Below are 22,921 nucleotides of genomic sequence, written 5' to 3'. Positions count from 1 at the left end.
CATTGGACATACAGGACACTTACCTGCATGTCCCTATTCTTTTGCGCCATCAACAGTTCCTCAGGTTTGCAATCCGCAGCGACCACTTCCAGTTTCGGGCGTTACCTTTTGGCCTGGCGACAGCACCACGTGTTTTCACCAAGGTGATGGCGGTCATGGCGGCTTCTCTGCGGCTGCAGGGAGTCCGCATGTTGCCGTATTTGGACGACCTGTTATTGGTGGCGGGATCTCCAGAGCTCCTGTTACGCCACTTGGACCTGACCATTGCCATGCTGCAACGGCATGGCTGGCTAATCAACTGGCAGAAGTCCACTCTAATCCCGTCTCGGGGGATTCTGCATCTTGGAGCCTTATTGGACTCAGGACAGCAAAAGATCTTCGTGACGGAGGACAAGATCTCTGCTTTACAGTCAAGGGTGCGCAGTTGTCTGCACAGCCGCCGGGTGTCTCTACACTCGGCGATGAGGTTACTGGGCTCCATGGTGTCTGTGTTCGACATGGTGGAATATGCCCAGTTTCACTCCAGACCTCTGCAGCACCTGATCCTGTCAAAGTGGAACGGGCTGCCTCAGTCTCTGAAGTCCCAGACGATTGTGTTCACCCCGGAGGTTCGCCTGTCCCTTGCTTGGTGGTTACAGACGACCCACCTCAGCGAGGGACGTCCGTTCTGGGTTCCAAATTGGGTCCTGTTGACAACGGATGCCAGTCTTCGGGGCTGGGGAGCAGTTTCGGGTCCACATCTGTTCCAGGGCAGGTGGACGCCGACAGAAGCGGAGCTTCCAATAAATATCTTGTAACTCCATGCGGTCTTCAATGCTCTCCAGCAGGCACATCGGTTTCTCCAGGGTCACCCGGTACAGGTCCAGTCGGACAACGCTACCACCGTGGCCTACATAAACAGGCAAGGAGGAACCCGAAGTCGGGCGGCTCTCGTAGAGGTGTCTCGGATCCTGGTTTGGGCGGAGCGCAAACTTCCGGCCATATCAGCGGTCTTCATCCCGGGAGTGCTCAATTGGGAGGCGGACTTTCTAAGTCGCCAGGACGTTCATCCGGGGGAATGGTCCCTGCACCCGGACGTCTTTCAACTACTGGTGGACAGATGGGGTCTTCCAGAGATCGACCTCAAGGCGTCCCGGCACAACAACAAGTTGCCGGTGTTCGGGTCTCGCACAAGAGACGAAGGGGCGTCTCTGGTGGATGCTCTGTCCGTCCGGTGGACGTTCCGGTTCGCATACCTGTTCCCTCCGGTCTCCCTTCTTCCACGGGTAATCCGGAAATTCAAACAGGAAGGAGGGACGCTCCTGTTGATAGCTCCCGCGTGGCCCAGACGGCACTGGTTCTCAGACCTTCAGGGTCTGTCCGTGGACAGTCCTCTGTGGTTGCCGCTATGGCCGGACCTCCTGTCTCAGGGTCCTTGTCGTCACCCGGACCTGACTCGGCTGTCTTTGACGGCGTGGCTGTTGAGACGGCCATGCTGAGGTCCCGGGGGTTTTCCAGCTCTGTGGTGCGTACCATGTTGCGAGCTTGGAAACCGTCTTCCGCGAGGATATACCATCTCGTGTGGCATACGTTCTTCCAGTGGTGTCGACCGAGAGGTTATGCACCGCGGGAGTTTCGTCTGTCTCGGATTCTCGCCTTCCTGCAAGCGGGACTAGATCATGGGCTTCGCCTTGCTTCTTTGAAGGTACAGGTTTCGGCCCTGTCTGTCTGGTTTCACCGTAGGATTGCTACAATCCCGGATGTGCGCACCTTTATGCAAGGTGTTGTCCGCATTCAGCCGCCCTTTGTTCCACCTGTGGCGCCTTGGGATTTGGCTGTGGTCCTGAGGGCTCTCCAAGGACCGCCGTTTGAACCACTGGGATCAGTGGATCTTAAATGGCTAACAGCTAAGACTGTTTTCCTTCTGGCTATTGCTTCGGCCAGACGTGTTTCTGAGTTAGGGGCTCTTTCTTGTAGACCCCCTTTCTTGGTTTTTCATGGGAACAGGGCAGTACTCCGCACTCGGCCCGAGTTTCTTCCCAAAGTTGTTTCCCAGTTTCATGTTAACGAGGAGATCGTTGTTCCGGCCTTTAACTCACCGGGTCTTTCCGTGGGTGAGGCCTCTTTGGATGTTGTGCGGGCTTTAAGGACTTATGTTGACCGCACTTCTTCGTTTAGGAAGTCGGACGCTTTGTTTGTCCTCTATGGCTTCCGTAAAAAGGGTTGGCCTGCTTCAAAGCAAACTTTGGCAGCCTGGATCCGTATGGCTATTTTTGAAGCTTATCTTCATGAAGGCCTACCGGTTCCTCCTTCTGTGAAGGCTCATTCCACTAGGTCTGTGGGTCCTTCGTGGGCAGCTCGATGTGGTGCCTCTGCAGTCCAGATCTGCAAGGCTGCTACGTGGTCCTCTGTCCATACCTTCGTGAGGTATTACAGGTTTGACACCTTCGCCTCTCAGGATGCTTCCTTCGGGCGGCGGATTCTCCTTTCTGCACAGGAGCGTCCCCACCCTTAAAGGATACTGCTTTGGGACATCCCCAAGGTATCCTGTGGATACCCTATGGACCCTGAAGTAGAAAATATGAGATATGGTAAGAACTTACCCTTGTTATCTCTATTTCTACGAAGTCCATAGGGTTCCACAGGACTCCCGCCCTGTCGCACCTGTGCTGCAGATGGGCTTTGCTCTGGTCACCGGTTTTCCGTCTCCCTCTGGTGAGAATGTGATTCTTGTATGTGTCCATATCTTTGTTCTCTCTCTTCCTTCTCCTCCTCCGGCCTATGGCTTGGTAACTAACTGAGGTGCCTTGGCTCGGGGGCGGGGTATAGGAGGGGGACCTAGTGCATCCTGGGAGGCTGAAAGCTTAACTCTATGGTGCCCGATGACTGACGTCACACCTATACCCCAAGGTATCCTGTGGAACCCTATGGACTTCGTAGAAATAGAGATAACAAGGGTAAGTTCTTACCATATCTCATATTATCGCTATTTCCTACCAGACACTGTGTCTGTGTAGTTGAGTTTAGTGCCGCTTTGCATAGTCTTCCTACATTGTATGTGTGACTTGTGCTAGCGCTATCTATCTGTATCTTTTTTTTTTTTTTTCTTTCTGTCAGCTTTTGGCTATACCCTTTCTCTCATTCTGCCCTAATACAGGTGTTGTTAGGGTGGTTCATATCTGAATATATTTATTTTGTATGTGCAATATTTGTGAGATCTGTCACATACTGTTGTGTACTGCACTGTGCCATATTTAGGCAACAGGTTCCTGCAGCTTACCTTAGCATAAGACAGTATATTGCTCCCTGTTAGTATTTATACTCGTGGCTGCTTTGTACTCCGGCCCTGATTCAGAGCCGCTCGCTAGATGCGGCCGCTCGCTCCCAGCGTATGCAAATCCAGCGCACGCCCAGCAAGGCAGGTGATCGCACGGCAAGGCATTAGCATGCCCACTGTCTTGCAGTGCGTTCACTTTGTGTATGCAGACACCCACCAGCCATTCACAAGATGCCCACTTGCGCACGTCATCTCCAGGAAGAGCATGAAAACATTGGTACATCGAGCACATTTGGATGTGCTCGCAGCGCTTGAGGTTGACTATACCTTGCCACAAGCACTGAGAGCACTTCAGTGTGAAATACAACCAGGTGACGTGTACTATGATGCTGCCTTTAAATTATGCACGTCTCTGACACAGTGTTAAGATTCTCAGACACGCCTGCGTTCGCACCTCCACTCCCCCGTTTCCAGTGGCCTGCCGCTGTTACCACCCACGGCCTTTCCTGTCACTCATTCGACTGGGCTGACTATGCTGGTCGAGCGAGAGCTTCCCGATCGCTCAGACTAGTTCGTGCATCATTTTACCCTGCAGCCATGTCTGACGCAGGCAATGAACACATACCTGTACCCATACCGCAGTCTTTTAGATTATGTACTGCAGTTTTCAGTGAGGAGGATGTGGTTCGGGATTTGTGAGGTGTTGTAATGCACCAGTTTCCTCGAACTCCCCGACATCAATGCAGGAGCCACCTTGGGTGACTTTTTCGCATATGTTTCCCTTTATTGTTGACCAAAAGGGAGGTTGAACTGCGCTCATGTGTGTTGGCGGGTGGCGTGTTCAAGTGTGCTGTGGTGGTAGTGTGTGGGAGTGTGGATAGGGGGCGTGTGTGAAGGGGGGATGTTGGGTGAATAGTAGGTAGGCTGATGTAGGGTTCTAAGGTAAGTATATAGGTATGGGGGTGTGTTATGGGTGTATGGAGTGCTGCACCTTAGTGCGGGAGTACCGGATCCTGCACTGTTGTCGAATTCGGAAAAGGGGGGGTAAGGAGCGCTCTTCCTTGGTGTTATGGTGCTGACTGTTATGGTATGGTTGCTGAGTGCAGTGTGGGGTTTGTGAGTACAGGGAGGAGGGAAATGGAGAGCGGAATATGAGATGAAATTAAAAAAATGAAAAAACCAGGCAGAATGTGGGGGTGAAATCTTTTATTGGAGAAGTCACAGTGCTGCTCCAATGAGTTCCCGGGCAATGTGGGGGGTGTGGATAAGGATGAGACTCTGGGTGGGGAGGTTGGTGGACCCTTTCAGGGGGCTCCTTGACGTGCGGTTCAGTGACTGGCAATATCCCCTGCTGGACCTATGGTCTACAGTCTATGGAGTCTCAGGAGGTGGGTGGTAGAGTTCATGGGTGCGGTTGGAGCACCGAGGCGGCGTCCTGTGTGGTGATGAGAATGTCTCGGAGTACTTACCTACCAGTAGGATTTGGAGTGAGCGGTGTGTCGACGTTACGGCCATGTGGTAGGATGCTGGTTGTTGCAGTGGTGAACTTGCAAAAGTCAATAGGAGCGCAGGTCGGACTGTGGAATACAGTGCTGCTTGTTGCAGGAGGTCATCAGACCTGTAGTGGTAAGCGACCGGTGTGCGGTGCTCGTCGAAGTATGCTGGGTGCTGGTTCCCCTGGGCCTTGTGGCTAATGTGAAGTCCGCTGGGCCGACAGAGCGGGAGATGGGAACTGCTGGGAGTGCGACTCCTGAGCTGCAATGTCGAAGGGCCCACCCTAACGGAGGGTGGTCTGCCTGGGACAATCGTGGCAGAGACGCAATCGTGGGGAGGCTGGTGGGGTTGGTCACTGGAGGATGTAAACGGCAGTCGGCCAGAGTACGCCCTGCTGCTGGGTGGGGGCGGCCGTGAACAACGGCGGTCCCTAGTGGAGAGAGGGTGCATCGGTGGATGCAGGCCGGTTGTTGTGGGGAGTGGGGATCGCGTTTCGGCAAGGTATGCCTTCTTCAAGGAGGTTATGGGAAGACCATGTTTGTGCAGGTGTTATGTGTTATGTACTGAACTTCCGGGGGTGGGTTCGTTGTTAGGTGACGTGCGGCCAATCATGTGAGAGATGGTGGGTGACGATCTGTGGTGTTGTGAGTCATGACGGATCACCTATGGTGCGTGTGTGGGACAGAGTGCAGCCAATGGGGATGGGGGGCGTGGTGGGTATGGACACAAATGGGCGTGTGTTCCTGCAGCTGGTCATGTGCCGTACGAAAGCTGATGCGGGGGCGAGTGGGGATTGCCTGGTTTGCATGGTTGCGTGGCATGCTAAGGTGGCGAATAGTGTGAGGGCAGATCAGGAATTCTCTGTTGTGGGTAAACATGTGATGGCGCTACGGGATAGGCGTGGGGGGGAAGGGGATGGTGACGGTGAGTAGAAGCATCATATGGTGGGGGTGTGTAGGTGTAGTAAGGGCTCCAAACAAATGTCTGTGGGGTGCCGGGTGTAGGACCGACGGGCGGGAGCGTGGTGGGTGGTGACTGGTAGTGTTGATGTTATCTACGTGGTGGGTGGTGACTGATAATGTGGATTTTGTCTGGCGGAATGGGGCTGGGGTCGTGTCGTGGAGGGGGGATGGTGGTCTGTGGCATGTGGGGAATATGTGTGGACTGATTGTATGTGTGTGGGTGGAGGAGTGCAATACACTTGTTGTAGTGTGCTGGAATATCTATAATAGTGGGGTGTGTGGTGCAGTGTGTGTAACGATGCATGGTGTGAGTTAAAAGGTTGTGGGGGGGTCAGGGGTGTGTGATGGGGGCAGGATGTCGATGTGTGATGCTGGTGGCTAGGGAGGTGCGGGCAATTGTTGTTCTTTGTACCTCGTAAAGGTGCTGCTTCTGTTATGGGTGCTGTGTGATGGGCGTGAGGGGGTCTGCTCGGGGGCATGTGAAGACAAGGGGAGGCTGGTGATGGGTTGGCTCTTGTGGTAATGTAAAGTGCGGTATCCCTAGGTTGCCCCCGGAGGGGGCGGGGAGGGTTGTGTGGGTAGGCAGCGTAGCCTAATAAAGTCTGTGGCTGTCGATGTGGTGTTGTATTTTATGTAACTGAGGGTGTGTGTAGAAATCTGGGTGTGTGAGGGAAGGTGGCGGGCTGGCGGGTATGGAAGTGGATGAGAATGGTGTGGTGCTTCTGTGTTTCAGGGTTATGCAGTTCGTATATGTGCCACAGTGGAAGAAACCTCCTGTTGGTTTGGAGTTGTCTAAGGTGCTTTGTGTCAGGCTTGGGGGTGGGATGTGATTGAAAACAAGTTTGTTGTGGATGTTGGGGCTTTGCGATAGATGACTTTGGGTTTGGTGGGTAGGATGTCTGTGAGTTGTTCGTCTTCCCGTAGTAAGTGCCAGTGTTTGTTGATTATTGTTTTTATATGTGCCGCGTGGGTATTGAATTGTGTGATGAATTGGACGTGGTTCTGTGTGGTTTGTGTCCGTTGTTTGTACTCTAAAAGTGGTTTCCTGTCTTTTCCTATCTCTGATTGTAGCTTCAAGGGTGTCTGGTTTGTAGGCCTTATCTATGAATTGTTGTTTGAGGGCGTTGGCTTGTTTCTGATCCGTGAGTTTTGTGCAATTGCGTCTGATGCGTTTGAACTGTCCTGTGGGGATGTTGTCAAGCCAAGTGGGGTGATGACCACTGCTGTTTACGTCTACGGGTTTTTGGAAGGTTTTTGTGTGTATCTGATGGTTGTCGATTGTATGTTTCCAGATCGAGAAAGTTAACTGATGTTTGACTGTAGTGTGTTGTGAACTTGAGGTTCTTGTCATTATTGTTGATGTATTGGATGAAGTCGCGGAGTGTGTTTTGGGGACCCCTCCAGATGCAGAGGACGTCATCAATGTACCTAGTCCACAGGACCAAGTTCGCATTCCAGCCATGACCTGTCCAGATGTGGGAGTCCTCCCATGTGCTCATGAACAGATTGTCATAACCGGGCACGAACTTGGTCCCCATAGCGGGTCGGTCCTCTGCAGGTGGAAGTCCCAGTCAAACCAGAAATAGTTGTGAGTGAGTATATATTCTATGCCTTAAAGGATGAATGTGGTTTATTCTGGGTCTAGTGTGTCGTCCTGATTTAGATGGTGTCTGATGCTGTCAAGTCCCTGTTCGTGATTAATGATCGTGTAGAGTGATGTGATGTCGCTGGTAACTAGCTAGTGGTCATCACCCCAGGTGGTGTCCTCAAGAATTTTCAGTATGTGTGTGGTGTCTTGTAGGTGTGATCGTCGTCGTTTTATGAAAGGTTAGAGGTAATGGTCGATGTATTGTGATAAATTTGATGAGATGGAGTTGATGCCAAAAATGATGGGTCTGTCTGGTGGGTTTGTCGTGTTTTTGTGTACATTCGGGAGGTAGTAAAAGACTGGTACGACGGGATTTGGATTGTGTATGAAGTTGTACTCCTGTTTAGTGTGGATCCCTTTATCTAATCCGGTTAGTAAGATTTGTTTGAGTGCTTGGCTGAACTTATATGAGATACTGAGATCTGACCCGACACATGTGTCTTTGTCCTGAAGGATGCATAGTGATTCTGAAATGTAGTTGGTTTTGTCTAATAGAACTATACCCTGCCTTTGTCCGCCGGTTTAATGAGGTTTTTGTCTGATTTGAGGTTGTTCAGTGCACTTTTTTCTTTTGAGGTGAGGTTAGGGTTGTGTTGTTTTTTCGGGGTGTTGAGTTTGTTAGTGTCTTCTGTTACTAGATGCTCAAAGGTATGTCGAGATGTCCTTTCAGGTGACTAGGGAAGAAGGTAGAGGGGGGTCTTAGTGTTGTGTGTTTCTATTGGTTTTGGGTGAGTTCCTTAGTGATGGGGTTGGACATAAAATATTTCTTGAGGGTCAATTTCCGAATGAATCTGTTTTACATCTAGATATGCTTCAAATTTGTTCAGGTGGTTGTGTGGTGCGAATTTAAGGCCTTTGTTGAGGTGTGAATGTGCGGCTGCTGAGGTTGAAAATACCTGTAGAATTGGGTGATGTGGGATTGGTCACAGTCTGTGTTTTGGTTTGTCCACCTCTACATCCTCGTTGCATTGGTCTAATTTTATTTTTGTCCTGTTTGGGGTGTTCGTAGCGAGTGGTTGTAGGCAGGCCCAGTTGCCTGCCTCCAGGTCTAAAAAATGGTGTGCCCATTGCTCTTCTGTGTTCATGGGTGTACATAACGGTGGGGGTGGTGGTTGGGCTTATTTTGAGTGGTGTCTTTTTGCGTGGATGTCTGTTCAGGTGTTCCTGTGTTGACCCACCCTTGATTGAGTGATTCTCTGGGTAAATTTTCGTAGTGTTCAGTGTCTGATGGGTCCTCTATTTCATGTATGCTAAAGGATGTGTTTACGTCTGAGTCGTGTTCCTGGTTGTCCGTGTAGTTGTCTTTGTTGTGGTGTTTGTGTTTGATGGGTTTTTTTATTTTGTGGATCTTGGACATGTACTGTTGGTAGGTTAATTAGAGTTTTTTGTATATGGGTGTTCCTGGGGAGTTGTTATCAGGTATGTCCTGGTGGCGATGTGGTGGGTTATTTATGGTCTGTGTGTTCTTGGTAGTGAGGGTGGAGGTGGTGTTGTTGTGGTAGGTGTCTGTTTGTTTGTTTCCTGAGAGCTTTGGTGGTGTCTGGTTTTGTTCCGTATGATTCTGGCTTTCTTTTTTTCAATGATTGCTTCTTCTGATTTGTTGAGTTTATTTTGTGTCAGTGTCACGAGGTTCCTAAATTCCTCCTTGCTTTTATAGGGGTCCAGATCGTTGTCTAGTGTGTGGATTTTGTTGTCTAGTTGTGGTGTGTGATGATGAGGTTGATGAGTTGCAAAATGCTGTTCCATTGGCTCATGAAACTAGGGTTGTCCTTGCTGTGTGTGTGTTTCCAGAATTGTTAAACCCCTCGAGATTGTTGTTAAAGTAACACTGGAGTATTTGTGTGTCCCACCAGACTTTGGATTCCCTGGTGATCAGTTTCTCCAGTTGGAGATATGTGTGACCGAATGTGCTGCTGTTTTTCTGTAGTTCCACTCTCAGGGCCAAACACCTTCTACAGGAATTAGACCAATCTAAACGTGTGTCCCTGATTTTAAAGATACCCATGTATGGGTGTGTGTGTGTTCACCTTTATGTGTTGTTGTTCGGGACTCGTAATTATGTGTCGTGGGGGTAATGAGTTGTGTGTGATGCCTGCTCAAGGTCGCTAGTACTGCAGTTCTGGGTACTTAATGATAGTGAGATTCGAAAGGGGGGTTGAACTGCACTCATGCGTGTTGGCGGGTGGTGTTTTCAAGTGTGATGTGTGGATAGGGGGGGTGTGTGAAGGGGATGTTGGGTGAATTGTAGGTAGGCTGATGTTGGGTTCTAAGGTAGGTATATAGGTGGGGGGTGTGGGTGTGTTATGGGTGTATGGAGTGCTGCACCTTAGTGCGGGAGTACCGGGTCCTGCACTGTGGTGTGTGCACTCCCATCGGTTCATCCCTCCCACTCTGTCGGCCCAGCGGACTGCACATTAGCCACCACAAGGCCCAGGGGAACCAGCACCCAAAATACTCCCCCGAGCACCGCACACCGGTCGCTTACCACTACAGGTCCAGTGACTTCCTGCAACAAGCAGCACTATATTCCACAGTCCGACCTGCGCCCCTATTGACTTTTGCAAGTTCACCACTGCAACAAACACATCCTACCACATGGCCGTAATGTCGACACACCACTCTATTGTGAACCGCCTGGCGGCCCCGGCTGGTTTTTCCCCCCATGGGGGTACCACAGCAGCTCGTCCCTCCCTCACAGGGACTGCCACTGGTTATGCAGACCCCTCCTGTACCACAGCAGGCGGTTATTCCTTCTATGGTATTACCACAGGGTGGACCTCCGCCATGGGTGGATGTTTTCCCTAGCTCAGTACAGAGTCTGGCAGCAACCTCTACTGCTCTTTAGACAATGTTGCAGAGTGAGAAGCCTGTTAGACCAATAAGCGTCCTGTGTTGTCATCTCATTCCACACAGCAGTCCGAATCTGAGATGTTATCTGATGACTGAGAGGTGGCTAATGCCTCTAACCCCGACTCCCCTTAGCAAGAGGCGGAGCCTAAATCAAGGATTAATATTCCTGTTTGGTGCGTGCGGTCAGATCCGCATTGGTTATAGAAGATGACGAACCAGCCCCTAAATCCAAACACCCTATGTTTAAACAGATAAAGGGGTCTTCGGCAGTATTTCCTCTATCAGATCAGCTGGTGGATGACATGGCTAAGGCCTGGCAATCACCTGGTAAGAGGTATCAACCTCAGAATTGTTTGACCTCATGTTACCCATTTCCTGAGGTTCATTGTAAGAAGAATTACCCCCTGCGGTGGATTCACAGGTTACACGGTTAATTAAAAGTGCAACGTTATCGATGCCTTCCATTTCTTCCTTAAAGGATCCTACGAATAGGAAGGTCGGAACTTGCCTAAAGTCTATATACTCTTTCAGAAGCTGTTGCCCGGCTGTCCATCTCCTGGGTAGCTAAGGCTATAGAGAGTTGGGCTGATACACTTGAGGACTCCTTGGAAGTTCCAGAGATTCAGGTGTCACTGATCGACCATATTAGGTATGCGGCTGCATATATCGGTGAGGCCGCTCTGGATGCTTGTCTACTGACATCTATGGTCTCGGCTGCGGCCGTGTCTGCTCCGCCGTTCCCTGTGGCTATGTTATTGGAGCGCGGATGCCGATTCTAAGTAAGGCCTGGAGGCCTTACCCTAAAATGTGGAGATTTTGTTTGGACCAGACTTAGACAAGATTGTTGACACGTTGACCAAATCCAAATCTGCATTTCTGCCCTCAGCATCTGCTCTTGCAAACCTTTCGTACCCAAGGAAAAGCAAAAGGACAGTCCTTCCATAGGCAGTCCGCTGCCATGAAGACTGCCAATCCTTAGAAACAGGCCTGGAGCACTAGATACCCGGCCTCCAAACTGAAGGATAAGCCCGCAGCCTGACAGGGTGGACCCTCCCCCTGGGGGACCCCATAGTTGGAGGCCAACTTTTTCAGTTTGCCCAGTGCTGGTGGCAAACCACCAAGGATGTTTGGGTAAGAGAAGTGGTCTCTCAGGGGTACGCCCTCTCATTCCTTTGAAGGCCTCCCCACCAATTTTTCTGCACAGGCCCTCCTTTCGACAAGACCAAGGCCTTGCAGATCCAGAAAGCCATACAGTCCTTGCTGCAGGCAGGTGTAATTGTACCAGTTCCGCCATCTCAACGATTCTACAATCTTTCTGGTTCAGAAACGGAATGGGTCTCATTGGCCTATCCTCAACCTCAAATCTCTGAACAAGTTCCTCAGGGTGCTCAGGTTCAGGATGGAAACCTTACGATCCATCATACTGGCTATGAAACCTGGGGATTACATGGTATCACTTGACATTCAGGATGCATTCATGATGCATACCTATGTGTTCCCATAATGCTTTCTCACCAGCGTTATCTACGGTTTGCTATACTGCATCGATGCTTCCAGTTTTGCGGAGTCAGGGTATCCAGTTCCTACCATACCTGGATGACCTCCTCTTGTTGGCAAGTTCTCCAGAAGTACTTCACTACCACCTGTAACTGACAGTTGCTAGTCTACAAGCACATGGGTGGTTAATCAATTGGAAAAAGTCCTCCCTACTTCCCTCACAGAGGATGGTGCATTTGGGAGCCCTTCTGGACTCTCACCAGCAGAGAATCTTTCTAACTCCAGAAAATATCTCCACGGTGCAGCTGGGAGTAGGCAGATGTCTCCGCAGTCGCCGGGTGTCAGTCCACTCGGCGATGTAGGTTCTGGGATCCATGGTGTCCACATTCGACATGGTGGAATGTGCTCAGTTTCATTCCAGGCCCCTGCAGGGTTGATCCTCTCCAGGTAGAACGGATTACCCCACCAGATCAGAGCTCAGACGATGGTACTCTCTCCGGAGGTGCGTCTGTCCCTTTCTTGGTGGCTACAGACATCTCATCTAACCAAGGGTCGCCCCTTTTGGATCCCGGACTGGATACTCCTAACAACGGATGCCAGTCTGTGGGGATGGGGCGCAGTGACCGGTCCACACTTCTTTCTTGGCCAGTGGACAACGGTAGAAGCATCCCTGTCCTGTCCATCAACATATTGAAACTTCTGTCAGTCGCCCGGAACCACCAGTTGCAGGCGAAAACAATTGAATTCCATCTTAGATCGTGTCTCTCTCGCAAGACAACGAGGTGTGCAGTACAATATGTGAGGGGAATTGTAGCAGCAAACTCGCTCAGTCTCGCCAGCGATTCTACTCAACAGTACACTAACTTGGGCATGCAATGATACAGGTGGACAGGGAACATAATCTCTCTTTCTCTCTTTCTCTTTCTCTCATTCTAAATTAAAGAGTTCAGGAAATGCAGACTGAGTAATGATCAATAAAATCATTGTTTTGGGGGTGAGCTCCACATTGTTCACAGAGCAATGTATTCAGTTGTCTCTACAATTGCCTGCAAACATGTCTTAAGGATGAGTAATGAGGGACAGTAATACATCTGTGGTGCAGTGGTGTGCACGGAAAGTGAACACAGTTATAGCAGACCTCCAAATAAGGAAATATGAACAATAGATCTCTATTAAGAGGTCTACAGAGCAATGCATGACCGGCAGACCTACAATGCACCTTTGACATGCGACGTGTAGTCAGCACTGCAGTCTTGGGAGTGAGCACAATTAAAATAACATTTACTTTTATACTCCTCACTCATTTAATACTATAAAAGTGTGTCTCCAATAAACATTTTTTTATAAATCCCATGTAGTTTTTGAGTTATAAGGGTTTAAAATGTGGTTTCTTCTGTCCAGACCTTTCTAAAGTTCTATGCATTTGATACCTTCGCCTCTCAGGATGCTTCCTTTGAGCACCGGATTCCCCTCAGAGCGCAGGAGTATCCCCACCCTTAAAAGGTCTGCTTTGGGACATCCCCAAGGTCTCCCTGTGGAGCCTATGGATCCTAAAGAAGAAAATGAGTTATGGTAAGAACTCTTTGTTAACTCTCTTTCTTCGAAGTCCATAGGGTCCACCGGGCAACTGCCCTGACTCACCTGGGCGATTTTGGTGGTCACCAGTTTCCAGTCTCCTTTTCTGTGAGAGTGTTTCTTGAGTGTACCAGCCTTCCTTCGCTCTTATCTTCCTCTGGCCTTTGGCTTATTACCAACTGAGGTGCCTCTGGCTCGAGGGCGGGGTTTAGGGAGAGTGGACCCAAGGCATCCTGGGAGCTGAAAGTTTTAACTGCGTGGTGCCCAGATTGGTTCCCATCACCTACACCCCAAGGTCTCCCTGTGGACTCTATGGACTTCGAAGAAAGAGATTTAACAAAGGTAAATTCTTACCATAACTCTAATTTTTTGCTTTGCCCCCAACTCAGAATCAACCCCATAGTTACCTTTTTCTTAGATAGATAGGATATCTATCTATCTATCGATCTATCGATCTATCTATCTCTATAGGTGCACATAACAACACCTAAGATATGTACAGCGCCTGTCCGGCTCCCGCTATGTTACTAGTAATCTAATTTATAGAGAGTTGGGGCATGTGGCCCTAGCAATTGGTATGAATTGAATTGTTATCCACCTTATAAAGGTTATAAAAGTACACAAGGATGCGGGTTGCTCCCAGAACTAAAACAGTAATAGACAGATGAACATACAAGTTTGCCAAGTACTTCTAAAGCGGGGCACACAAGACATCAAACATTTAAGAGGTCTATTACATTACATTTTTATTAGTTTATCTACAAACATTTAGACCTACATCACACTAATGACATACAAAGGCCAAAATGTCCTGCTGGGTTATCACTCTGAGTTAATTCAATAATTTAAGTATGAACACGGATCTCCGTATAACCATGGACCCTTAAAAGATAAAACCAATAGTATTCTTTGAATGTCAGAGTGGTCTGACCATTTAAGAGATTTGTGAAAGAAAGAGAAAATATTAGTGAAAAAAATATAACTAAATAGAAAAGCCAAAAGGGCATTCAATTTAAAATAAAGGACACCCACTCACTATGATGAAATAAATAATCTGTTTCACAAATGAATAATGATTCTACCTCTCGGGCTACAAAAAAATGTTCAATTTAAAGTGAAATGACAGATGTGTCCACATACATCTAGCCCCCTTGCGCGTTAAACAGCCCTTCTAGTCACGCCATGCCGTGGAGTAACTCTGTAGCGCCGAGCATCTTTTTGTGCGACTTTTTACCTGCGTCTTATTTGCACAGTGATGTGAATAAAATGCACAAGCTTCTACTGATTAAAATGATATGCGGCATGTCTATGTTCTATGTGCAACTGCGGCTGTATTTGGTAATAAATAATTAAAATTATAAAGCAGTTACTAATATAGCGCACACATATTCCGCAGCGCTTTACAGAGAATATTTTGCCATTCACATCAGTCCCTGACCCAGTGAGAGCTTACAATCTATATTCCCTACCGCACATGCTCACATACATACACACTAGGGTTAATTGTTGGGAGCCAATTAACCTTCCAGTATATTTTTGGAGTGTGGGAGGAAACCCACGCAGGCACATGGAAAATATATAAACTCCACACAGGGCCGTAGTGTGGAGTTTTTATATTCTCCCTGTGCTTAATGAATTGCTTAATAGATTTACATATTTTAAATATATGTTTAAACCCTTGATGTATTTGACAATATTATGATGGGTTAAATATACATTTTATAATTCGGGTCTGTTATAAATGAAATGCTTAATATACTTTATTCCATATATGTTTAACCCTTGTTGTATTTGACAGTATTATGATAAGTAGATACACAGAAGCACACATTGGGGTGACAAGTGTCTCTAATTAGGGCACACATGACATCACAGCATATGACAAGGTCTATGTCAGCACAATTTATTAAGTAATTGTTTTGACCTAAAGTACACTTATAACAGACAAGCTTAGAGAAGAAAGGGCAAAGTCCTAGTCGTTCTCACACTAAGAAAAATCAATTAATTCAGATATTGACAGTATAAACCTGGGCTGGTTGCCCTATTGGTATAATAAAAAATATTCTCTAAATGCCAGAGCAATCTGACAATGACGTACGTGAAATACAGCAAAAATATATGTGAACGAAATAAGAAGATTAAGGACACTCAGATTAAAAGAAAAGACACCTGCTCACAAACTGAACAATATATATCAAAATGAGCAAATTGGTCACTCAAGGTCAATGATTGTGCAATAAATTAATGATGCTAGGTATCAAATGAGCACAATCAAAACCAAAATATCTGCATTAAACACTGTCTAATTGTCCATAAGGTTTAGGTTGTTCAATAAATATACATAAGAAGTTAATCAGCAGTGTGGGGTCATCAATAAATGTACAGGTAAACCACATAGAGATGTGTCCTTTCTCATCTAGCCTCAATACTCCATGCAGCGCGATATGCCTGGTGTGAGTGAACCGCCTGGTCCCTTGCAACTTTTTCATTGTCTCACCAGGAGACTGTGCGGTTTAATTTGATATGTGACACTTGTACAACTGTAGAACCATATGTTGCAAATAGAGCATGTAATCAGTATATCTCAAGTTTGAGAATACTATATTGTGAATCATTGGAAAATCATAAGGCATGTATTCAGTATATCCCAGGTCTAAGCCTACCATATTATATCATGTGAATCATAAAAGAATCACCGGAAACTAGATATTGCAGATAGAGTATGTATTCAGTATATCCCAGGTTTAAGCATATCAAAGAATAGCTATCTAAATAGTGCTTATTAGGTAATGCTAAACCACATAGGACCAAATGTATGCAAATAAAGCATGTGTTCAGTTTGGCTTTCCAGGAGAGTAACCTATAATCAGGATCTATTTCTTATACAGTGATGCTTAATCAGTATAGATACATTTGGTAATACACATGGAACACTTATCACATATAATAGAGTAGTAATGCTTAGCAGGCAACATGGTTAGTCTTGTGTCAAAATACTAGTCGTACTACCGCTATCTCACATCCTTAATGCCTTTCAGTCCTGCGTATACATCGAGAACATGGAGTAACATCAGCCACTCACACAATTACAACAGGTCTGACCTTACTCAGAAATTGCTAACCTCATCAATGAGTACTCAAGCTGCATATGCCGTTGCAGTGGCTAATTTATGCACGCCCATGCAACAGCGTTCAAGCGGACAGGCATGTCTGCGTTTCTCTGACCACTCCCCCATCACCACCCCCACCCCCCAAACGCTGACATCCCGTCCCTTGATCTGCGATGGCTTTGTATCTCACAGTGCGATCTCAATGACAACTCACGCATGCGCACTGCAGTGCATGCGCAGTACGCACCATCGGCCAATCTGCGTATGCTGTTGCAGTTGAGATCCGTAATGAATCAGTCAGTATAAAATTACAAAGTGGGAATAATGCTTGAAAATAAGAATTATATATTCCAGTTTCATTTAACAACGTGCACGCTGTAATACTAATCGGTGCGCCCTTATACGCCACCATTGGTGGCACCATTGAAAATTGCACCAGACCTATGGCAGGTCCAGTTTCTCCATCTGACCACGGCCTCTATGGTTGCAGCTGTGCATCTGTGAACGCAGCCACTTGCATTGACACGCCCTTGACGCTCCCATAATATGCCCACTGAACGGCCCATTATTTCATACATTTCTAGCCACCGCCCAGGAACGCCCATCACTTTTACAACACCTTTCTGATACCATCTGAATCGATCGCAGCGGCACCTTTTGCGCGTACACTCTGTGGGTAGGGGTCTTCAGAAGTGTTTGCGCAGTTGCAAATGATCACTCCGCTACATGAACATTGGCCTTTCCCACGGATTGTGTATGGCTATGCATCAGGCCAAATATGTATTCCTCTGTATCCTACTTGTGTTTCAGGAACAAAGATGGACCCTTTCTTCTCTTTGTATCATTTCTGCATATACACACTCCTCATTACACCACCAAGACGTTTAGAGGAAGGAGCAAGCATGATTTGTATGGAGACAATGTAGAGGAAGTGGACTGGATGATTGGTAAATTCCATATTATAATATATTATTACTACTCCCTCAAAGATCATTGGAAACAAATGGATTTATTTAATAGAATAGTGCAATGTGCACAATTGTGATATTTCCTGTGGCAACTAATGACACAATTGCTTTCACTGTCTAAACTTAACTATCTTATTTTACTTTTATTAGTAATGGTCCCTTTGCAGGTTCAAGTGTTGATTGTGATTACAGCATGATCTGTGCTCTCTAAAGCTGCCAGCTGCTTAGAAACCATTTGATATATTGTAGATCCTTCCACTATGTTGCTCATCCACCAGTGTGCTACTATAATGTCCTACTGTATATGTGATTGCATGACTGGCCCTTCCTCCTATAGCCTGAGGTGAGAATATCATTGATGAGTCGGCAGAGACCACATTATTTACTCCTGAAATAGTCCTTGATAGAGTGTAGTGTGACACAAATCAGGAGGTATGACTGTAAATTGTTAGTGTATGCACTGGTAATACAGGGACTGCAGGAGGAAGTGCAAGGGAATGGTGTCACACTAAGGCCCCGATTCCGAGCCGCTCGCAAGTGGCCCGATGCTTTGGAACTGCGCATTGAGCCGTGTCCGGTGTACACATGTGCGAGCCCCGCCGAGCGACTGAAATTCAGTCAATACGGGGCTCGCAACAACCCCTGTTTTGTGGGGGGGTAGGGGGGGGTGGCTGGTCGAATCGCAGGCGTTCCCTTAGGAAAGCCTGGTGTTTGTAGTGTGGGCTAACTGACATCACTACTGATGTCAGTAGTGGACTTCCTGCTCTATTAGAGCAAGAAGTCCACTTGGCCTTGCGGCAGGTAGACCCTGATGCATGGGCCCGTCACAAGGCTGATGGTTCTGGCCGCTCACACAAGCTGTGGGTGGGCTCCCACAGCTTTGCAAGCGGCTGGAGACAAAAAAAAAAACACCCACAGACCTATCGAGTGGTCAGCGGCTGCGAGTGGGTCTGAATCAGGGCCTAAGTACCCTTTAACAATAAATGAGTGTGCATGCATATTCATTGCAGTGCGCGAAGACTCCACTGCGATCACGCTACGCAGACCCATCGCAGTGTAATTGACAGGAAGTGACCATTTGCCATTTGGGGGTGGTGACGGGGTGGTGACCTTGTGCAATATTGCATGAGACTACGATGGTACTCGATGTTACCGATGGTTTCGCTGTTTTGCTAAGTATTACGTATGTGAGTAAGGGGAAGTGGGGGTCCTTATGTTGTACTGCAACGGCAAACCTATTAGCATATTTTCGCAGTGGACCTGCGTGCATAATTGCAGCTGCAATCACAATAGCGATCCGTAGTGATTCAAGCCCATTATGCTGTATTACATCTTGCCATCACTAACATAATATATTAAACTGGCAAAGAGATATCCAAGCTGTACTGTGGGGACTGGACCTTGTCATTTTCTACTTCAGGGTCCATAGGGTATCCACAGGATACCTTGGGGTATAGGTGTGACGTCAGTCATCGGGCACCATAGAGTTAAGCTTTCAGCCTCCCAGGATGCACTAGGGTCCCCCTCCTATACCCCGCCCCCGAGCCAAGGCACCTCAGTTTAGTTTGGTGCCCAGCCGGAGTTGGGTGCACCTGTTGGAGTGGGGGCTAAGAAGAGCCCCTGAAGTTTTCCTGCATGCAGCTGTGGCTGCACATCTGGATGTACAGCATGGACAGTCAGTCCTGACGTCCATGCTGTCTTCCCTACACCCCCGCCGGTACCAGAACGCCGGTACCGATCCGGGGATGCTGGTGAGCATCTGGGGTCACAGCTAGCGGTGACCCCAGATGTTCCGGACCATGGCCGGAATCAAGGGGGACAGCAAGGTAAGCAGTGGGGTCCCGCGTAGGGTCCCCGCTGTTACATGGTCCAGAGTCCCCAGGCAGGGGGCTCCCTGGGGACTGGCTGCAGCGTGGAGCCAGGTATGTAACCTGCGCTTCCACTATCCCCTGGGACAGCGGACCGCAGCAGAGCGGTAGCGCTGTGGTGTCCCGGGGGTTAAATGCATGCCAGGGGAGCGCGCCTTCCCTGTCTCACAGCCGGCGCCTCCCCCGCTGCACACAGCCCTCTCTGCACACTGCCGACTGGCCCTGTGGCAGCGCTCCTCCCCCAGGCCAGCCTCCTCTCTGCTCCTCGGCGGCCATCTTCCTGAATGCTGCTGGAAGCCTGGACGGAGGCATCGTGGTCTGGGTCCCCCCGCATACCTCTCCTCCACTGTGGTCAGGTCTGTGTATGCAGCGCTGTGTCCTACCAGACTCTGTGTCTGCGTAGTTGAGTGATCAGCGCTGGTTAGTGCAGGAATTGATTTTCTTATGCATTGTATGTGACTGTGCTAGCGCTGCTGCCTGTATCTTCTATTCTGACTGTCAGCTTTATTACTGTCCCTGTTCTTTCTGCTAAGCCCTTGCGGTGCTGCAGGGTGGTCTCTCGCCTCTTTAAAATACAATTGGTGAGAGGGGTCACATACTTGGTACCATCATGTCTGAAAGTGATTTTCCTCTCCGGCTACAGTGTACTACGTGTAAAGTACCTTTAGCGGAGGGGGAGGGTAGCGCGGAGGGCCTTTGCCGGCAGTGTTTGTCCATGGCGCGGCCTCTTACGGTTACAGCACCGGTACAGGAGCCGCCCTGGGCTTGTTTCGCTCAGGCGCTAACAGCTTTAGTGGGCCAGTTAGCTCCGCAGCCAGCGTTTACGCAGATGGGTTTGTCCCAGCAGTCAGTGGTGCCGTCACCCATGCAGGGTTTCCCAAGACAATTGGTGGTACCCCGCAGTCTCCCTATTTTCCCTCTCCCGGTTTCTCAGGAGCCGGCGTGGGTTAACTCCCTGACGAGTTCTGTACAGCACTTGTCGGATGTGTTGCAAGGGGAGTCTGTGATGCGGCCACATAAACGGCCGGTGGCGTCTCTGTCGGCTCCTTATGAGGATGACGAAGGGACGTCTGATGATGGGGAGATTCTGGATCCTTACGATCAGGAACCTCTCCATACTAAGGACGCTGACGCTAGGTCCAAGGTGTATATTCCTGGACTTATTCGGGCAGTCCGCACAGCCTTGGTGATTGAGGACGAAGTTCGCCCAGTGGCTAAATCCAAGTATGCCTTTTTTAAGGATGTGAAGGGTGACGCCACGGTCTTTCCTCTTTCGGGTCAGTTAGTGGACCATTTAGAGGAGGCGTGGAAACAGCCTGGCAAGCGATACCAGCCGCAGAGACGCCTGGCAGTGGCTTATCCGTTCGCGGATAATTATTTTGCTAAGTGGGAATCCCCTCCACAGGTGAATTCTCACGTGACCCGTCTTGTCCGTAGTGCCACATTGCAGATGCCATCCATGTCCTCCCTTAAGGATGCTACGGACCGCAAGGTGGAGATCTGCCTGAAGTCCGCTTATTCCCTTGCGGGGGGGGCAGCGCGGCCGGCTATGGCCATTTGCTGGGTTGCCAGAGCGATGGAGCGCTGGGCGGATTCATTAGAGGCGTCTTTTGATTCCGACTGTCCGGCCGATCAGGCGGAGTTGATTGGTAATCTCCGTGATTTGGCCACTTATATCAACGAGGCGGCCTTAGACATTAGTACTCTGGTGTCTCGAATTTCTTCAGCAGTGGTGGCTGCTCGTCGCACCTTGTGGTTGCGATCCTGGAAGGCGGACGCTGATTCCAAAAAGGGTTTGGAGGCGTTGCCCTTTAACGGAGAATTTCTCTTCGGTCCGGATCTGGACAAGATTGTGGCCACGCTGGCGGCAGCCAAATCGGCATGTCTCCCGTCAGCCGCTGCTCCTTCTGGTTCAGGACCATCGTCCTTTCGGTCTAATAGGGCCCAGGGCAGGCCCAAACCACAGTCTTTTCCTCGACAGGCTGGTCCCAAGAAATCGGCCTAGCCCCGGAAGCAGGGGCCGGACGTCTGGTACTCCATGCCTAAGCCAGATGACAAGCCTGCGGCCTGACGGTCTGGGCCTCCCTTTGGGGGATCCCAAAGTTGGAGGCCGCCTGCTGCAGTTCGCCCGGTGTTGGTCGGTTACCACGACAGACACTTGGGTTCTCGAGGTGGTCTCCCACGGGTACGCCCTCTCTTTCCGGCTCGATTCTTCACCACGGGTCTACCATCAGACCGGAACAAGGCCACGGAGCTGCGGAAGGTCTTGCACACTATGCTCCAGGCTGGAGTTATAGTGCCTGTTCCATTCTCCCAGAGGGGCCAGGGTTTCTATTCAAATCTTTTTTTGGTGCAGAAACCCAATGGGTCGTATCGTCCGATTCTCAACCTCAAAGCTCTCAACAAGTCTTTGCGGGTGCCGAAGTTTCGGATGGAGACCCTACGGTCCATCATTCTGGCGCTGGAACCTGGGAACTACATGGTGTCATTGGACATACAGGACGCTTACCTACATGTCCCTATTCTTTTGCGCAATCAACAGTTCCTCAGGTTTGCAATCCGCAGAGACCACTTTCAGTTTCGGGCGTTACCTTTTGGCCTGGCGACAGCACCGCGTGTGTTCACCAAGGTGATGGCGGTCATGGCGGCTTCTCTGCGGCTGCCGTACTTGGACGACCTTTTATTAGTGGCAGGATCTCCAGAGCTCCTTCTATGCCACTTGGACCTGACCATTGCGCTACTGCAACGGCACGGCTGGTTAATAAACTGGCAGAAGTCCACTCTAATCCCGTCTCGGCGGATTCTGCACCTCGGAGCCTTATTGGACTCGGGACAGCAAAGGATCTTTGTGACGGGGAAAAGATCTCTGCTTTACAGTCGAGGGTGCGCAGTTGTCTGCACAGCCGCCGGGTGTCTCTACACTTGGCGATGAGGTTACTGGGCTCCATGGTGTCGGTGTTCGACATGGTGGAATATGCCCAGTTTCACTCCAGACCTCTGCAGCACCTGATCCTGTCCAAGTGGAACGGGCTGCCTCAGTCTCTAAAGTCCCAGACGATAGTGCTCACCCCGGAGGTTCGCCTGTCCCTTGCCTGGTGGTTGCAGACGACCCATCTCAGCAAGGGACGTCCGTTCTGGGTACCGAATTGGGTCCTGTTGACAACGGACGCCAGTCTTCGGGGCTGGGGAGCAGTTTCGGGTCCACACTTTTTCCAGGGCAGGTGGACGCCGACAGAAGCGGAGCTTCCAATAAATATCTTGGAACTTCAATGCTCTCCAGCAGGCACATCAGGTTCTCCAGGGTCGCCCGGTGCAGGTCCAGTCGGACAACGCTACCACCGTGGCCTACATAAACAGGCAAGGAGAAACCCGAAGTCGGGAGGCTCTCGTAGAGGTGTCTCAGATCCTGGTATGGGCGGAGCGCAATCTTCCGGCCATATCAGCGGTTTTCATCCCGGGAGTGCTAAATTGGGAGGTGGACTTTCTAAGTCGCCAGGACGTTCATCCGGGGGAATGGTCCCTGCACCCGGACGTTTTTCAACTGCTGGTGGACAGGTGGGGTCTTCCAGAGATCGACCTCATGGCGTCCCGGCACAACAACAAGTTGCCGGTGTACGGGTCTCGCACAAGAGACGAAGAGGCGTCTCTGGTGGATGCTCTGTCCGTCCGGTGGACGTTCCGGTTCGCATACCT

General features: G+C 49.4%; 1 protein-coding gene across 2 annotated transcripts in view; it reads left to right on the top strand.

The window, feature by feature from the left end:
- The window catches only part of LOC148539269 (arylsulfatase H-like), a 67,732-nt gene that overhangs the window by 29,517 nt on the left and 15,294 nt on the right, over positions 1–22,921 (top strand). For both annotated transcript variants that reach the window (XM_088451530.1, XM_088451531.1), the window contains one exon: positions 17,203–17,339. In XM_088451530.1, the coding sequence (XP_088307656.1) occupies positions 17,203–17,339 (137 nt within the window). The remainder of the gene's footprint in view (positions 1–17,202; positions 17,340–22,921) is intronic.

Source organism: Taudactylus pleione, unplaced genomic scaffold (genome assembly GCF_031769625.1).
Source record: "Taudactylus pleione unplaced genomic scaffold, aTauple2 ptg000026l, whole genome shotgun sequence".
NCBI classification, from domain to species: Eukaryota; Metazoa; Chordata; class Amphibia; order Anura; family Myobatrachidae; genus Taudactylus; species Taudactylus pleione.
Note: the sequence above shows the minus strand (reverse complement) of the source record. Positions and strands in the feature narration are given on the sequence as shown.